This window comes from Tripterygium wilfordii, chromosome 19 (assembly GCF_013401445.1).
Source record: "Tripterygium wilfordii isolate XIE 37 chromosome 19, ASM1340144v1, whole genome shotgun sequence".
NCBI lineage: Eukaryota > Viridiplantae > Streptophyta > Magnoliopsida > Celastrales > Celastraceae > Tripterygium > Tripterygium wilfordii.
In genome coordinates this window covers 10,434,527-10,438,773 of record NC_052250.1, presented here as the reverse complement: position 1 = coordinate 10,438,773, position 4,247 = coordinate 10,434,527, and the positions used below count along the sequence as shown (strand labels likewise).

General features: G+C 35.3%; 1 protein-coding gene across 1 annotated transcript; it reads left to right on the top strand.

Moving 5' to 3' along the window:
• The first annotated feature begins 523 nt into the window (after positions 1-523).
• Positions 524-1,657, top strand: LOC119985547 (stemmadenine O-acetyltransferase-like). Its single transcript, XM_038829840.1, has one exon. The coding sequence runs from the start codon at positions 524-526 to the stop codon at positions 1,655-1,657; it is 1,134 nt and encodes a 377-aa protein (XP_038685768.1).
• The last annotated feature ends 2,590 nt before the right edge of the window (positions 1,658-4,247 follow it).

Below are 4,247 nucleotides of genomic sequence, written 5' to 3'. Positions count from 1 at the left end.
ACCCTCAAGACTTACATTTTTGTCTTTTCCTTATTTTTGTGAAACCCTAATAAAGGAACCACCTTTCCTTCTTAAGGATTTTCTTTATTATTTATTTAATTTTCCTATTTTTAGATATTTTCTAGGGTTTAGTTATATTGGGTTTGGGTTGGAATTTTTATGGGCTTATGGTCTAAGAAATAGGCTTTAGGATTTTTTGCATGCTTGTGGGTCCAAGAAACAGGCTTTGAATTTTTTGTGAGCTTATGGGCTCCAGAACGGGCTTTTGAATTATTATTATTGTTATTGTATTTTTTAATTTTTTAATTTTTTCTATTTTTTTTTTTTGGGCCGGACGAAAACCGAGTACTACACCTCCATTACTCGAAGAGAGATCATCAAACCATCCTCTCCTACTTCTCCTAACCTTAAAATTTTCAAACTCTCTCTTCTTGATCAAGTCCAAGTGACAAGCTACGCTCCGGTGGTTTTCTTCTACCCGTCAAGCAATGTTCATGTGGTGGAAAATGGGTTACTACAACGTATGCAACGTTTGAAGATATCCTTATCGGAAGCTCTCACTCAGTACTACCACTTCGCAGGAAAATTTATAGACCAGACCTCTATTGAATGCAATGATCAAGGAGCAGAGTTTGTGGAGGCTCGAGTCAATTGTTCTTTATCCGACGTTCTTGAACAACTAGACATTTCGCAACTTGAGAAACTATTCTCGGTGGATCCTAGAACCTTGGTAACGACCAAGGATTTTTTGGTGACTGTTCAAGCCGATGTATTTGAATGTGGCGGGATGGCAATTGCGATATGCGTTACGCACAAAATTGTCGACGCAAGCGCTTATTGTACATTCGTCGAGAAATGGGCTGCCATAGCTCGAGACTCAGACGACGGTGTGCTTCCGGACTTAACCATCGCGTCATCTCTTTTTCCTCCACAGGATTGCGTTTTGCCTACTTTCGATTTTCCTCGGGAAAAGTGCGTCGGAAGAAGGTTTGTTTTCAGTCCTTCAAGTATTGAAGCACTCAAAGCAAAATGCACCAGTACAAACGTGCAACGCCCGACCAGAACAGATGTGGTGGTGGCACTACTTTGGAAATGTCTAATAACAACAACAAGATTGCTCAGCAGAGATTCAAGTAATTATTTGTGTGCTCGCGCTGTAAACTTGCGGTGGAGATTTTCTCCCCCGTTGCCAAAACATGTAGTTGGCAATCTTTTAGCGTCGTTGGTGACCCTCATGAAAGTTGAGGACAAAAACGATTTGGAATTGCAATCGATAGTTGCCCTTCTTAGGAAACGGATGCAAGAATTTAAGTTCGAGCAAGGCCAAAATATTTTTGGGGAAACAACTTCAGAGATTATGGATTTGGTAAGTAAGGTGGGCGCACACTACTTTTGTGTGACTACGTCGTGTGGAATGCCGTTGTATGAAGCTGATTTCGGGTGGGGAAAGCCAATATGGATTAATATCGTCAATCTAAATATGTCTAATCTCGTAATCTTAAACGATATGAGAGAGGGGAATGGAATTGAAGCCATTATGTACTTGATTGAAGAAGAGATGGCCGTTTTTGAACGTAACCATGAACTGCTAGCATTTGCTACTTTAGGTCACAACATATTTGAAGATACCAGCAGAACTAGCAATTCAAGGCTTTGATTCATTAAGGTGAAATCAAGTTTCTCTACAATAAAGATCGCATAATTCTTGCTAAGAATTTATGTTTTTTTCCTTTTTAACGAATCGTCTACTTTTGAAGTTGTTCTTGTTTTTTCTTTGGATCTTACTTTCGATGAGAAGAGTTCTGTCCTTGTATTAAAATCGATGAGTTTTTGAGATGGGGGAAATCCCCATAGAAACCTAGGAGTTTTCTTACAATAACTATCTTAGCCCTACAATATCTTTTGTTTCATTTATTATGGAACAATCACAAACACTTTTTCGATTAGGATTTACCACCACAAATTCAATGCGAAACCTTGGCGCTCAATATGTATTTCTAAATAATCTCATCTTTTCAATTATTTTCTGTATTTGCATGTATTTTTAAACAATTGAGAGCCGAGTTTTAAATTATTTGTGAGGAGCGTTTTCTATTTAAGTCAATAGTTCAAGAATCTAAAATTTCAATTTAATAGTTCAAGGATTTGTTTACCAATCCTAAAAGCAAGCTCATCAGTTGCGCTAAGATGGTCCTCCATCCTATTTTACAGGATGAAGGCCCAACAAAACATAAGCAAAAATTGATGTCCATCAATTACGCTAAATTACCATAAAATTCTTGCGGAGCTACAGTTGTCCGCTACATGTATTTAAATATTAAAATATTTATTACATATTTTTTAAGACTTTATATTATATGTTATACTATATACTTGGCATAACTTGTTTAATTAATCTTTTTATTATAATGTTTCTTGTAGCTTTAAAACTTTGCTTACCAACCTTTTATTTTTAATCCTTTTTTCGATAATCAAGGAAATAAAATAACTTCCAAGTAATTTAAATAATATTTATTTATACATAAAGAACATGAAATTTCAAGAACATCTCAAATAAAATTTGTAACTTATAATCTCAACGGGTTATGAAGAATGATATACAAGAGTGCAAAATTCAAAGCTGAATACATAGTTTGACGTGTCAAATTAATGAGTCTAATTGAGAGAAAATCATGGAGCTTTTTATACAAGTCAAAAGAAGTTGGTTCTATCACATGTTCCGAAGACTTTTACAAGGCAAAATCTCATAATTGAAAGAGAAGAATCAAGACATTATTGCTGACTTTATGGATGATTATCTCAAGAGCTAAAATCGTGGGAACATGATTTTTCTTGGCCTATATAAGCAGCTCCTTAGCACAAGAGAAAATATACAAGAAAGAGTTAGAATTATCAAAGCTACTTGCTCTCAATTTCTCACTCAAGCTCATATAATATTCTTCTATCTTACTTCACCGTTTGCTTAGTGCAAACACAGGTGTGAAGAACTAAATCTTCATTGTTCATCTTCACCGATTGCTATTGCAATTCCAGGTGTGAAGAATCTTCTCTTCTTGTGAGCTCTTCTAAATTCAAATCCGATTTTCTATTCGTGAGCCTCACTTTAAAATCTCTTGAGAGTTCCTCCTAGTTTGTTGAGTGCAAACACTGAGTGAGTGAATCATTGAGCCTATCTTTGTAAAACCCAAACCGGGTACTATATTTGTGAGATTTTGGAAGAGTTGGGGTAATTTTGAAACCCTTGTGTAAGAGTTTTGTGGAGCTCTTGAAAAGCCACACCTTAGTGAAGGTTTGAAAATCCTAGGTGGTGAACCTAGGTAGTAGACGTAGGAGAAGGGTCTCCGAACTACTATAAATTACTTGTGTGTTCTTTACTTGCTTTACTTTTACAGCTTTCATTAACTCTTCTAATTTAACATAACTTGTTTTATTTTATTTACTTTACATTATTGTTTATTCTGTTCATATTGCTATTGTCCTGTAAAAATTGCAAGTTAAGTACTTTCTAGTGCTTATCTTGTTAGAAGCTTTGCTTCAATTGGTTCCTATTGTGCAATTTATTCATATTGCTCATATAGGTCCATTTGTGCGCAACTATACTTTGCCAATAATTAAATTGACAGAATTTTGCATCTAGACGCATTATATACTTAAGTTACAAGTTTGCTTGGAAATAAATTAGGGAAATTGTATTAGTAAGACTCACTTTGTGTGCTTGGTGTGGTGCTTGATTTGTGAAATTGATATAAGGGGATTCCTATTCGGAATTTGGGGACACAATTCACCCCCCCTCTTGTGTAACCTAGGTCCATCATGTTCAAGTGCCCTTTCTTGTCCATAACGCAGCAATTATGCTTTTTATGGGTTTAAATCATAGAAACAGAATGAACAAGCAATATAATATATGCAAAAAAGTTTCTAGTGTCCACTCACCAGTTCATTAACAGAATACAAGAGTCAAGATTGAGCAACATCTCCATCATTTGAAATGCTCACCTTTTCACGAATATCTTCGCAAGCAATTTATGATGAATATATAAGATAGACAGAAAATAAAAACCAAAGAAATGTAAATACAAGTATTGAACATCTAAAGGAAATTGATATATACCGTTCTCAAGATTTTCAAACTTTTCAATGTCATCCATGTATTCTCGCAGACTTAATAGGAAAAGAGGATGAACGTATCCAATTCTGGTACTTCCTTGTGCATTAGGAACTCCATCACCTTCAAGATATGCATTATA

Coding starts and splice junctions, on each gene's coding strand:
- LOC119985547 (XM_038829840.1), top strand. CDS start 524: ATGCAACGTTTGAAGATATCCTTATCGGAAGCTCTCACTCAGTACTAC.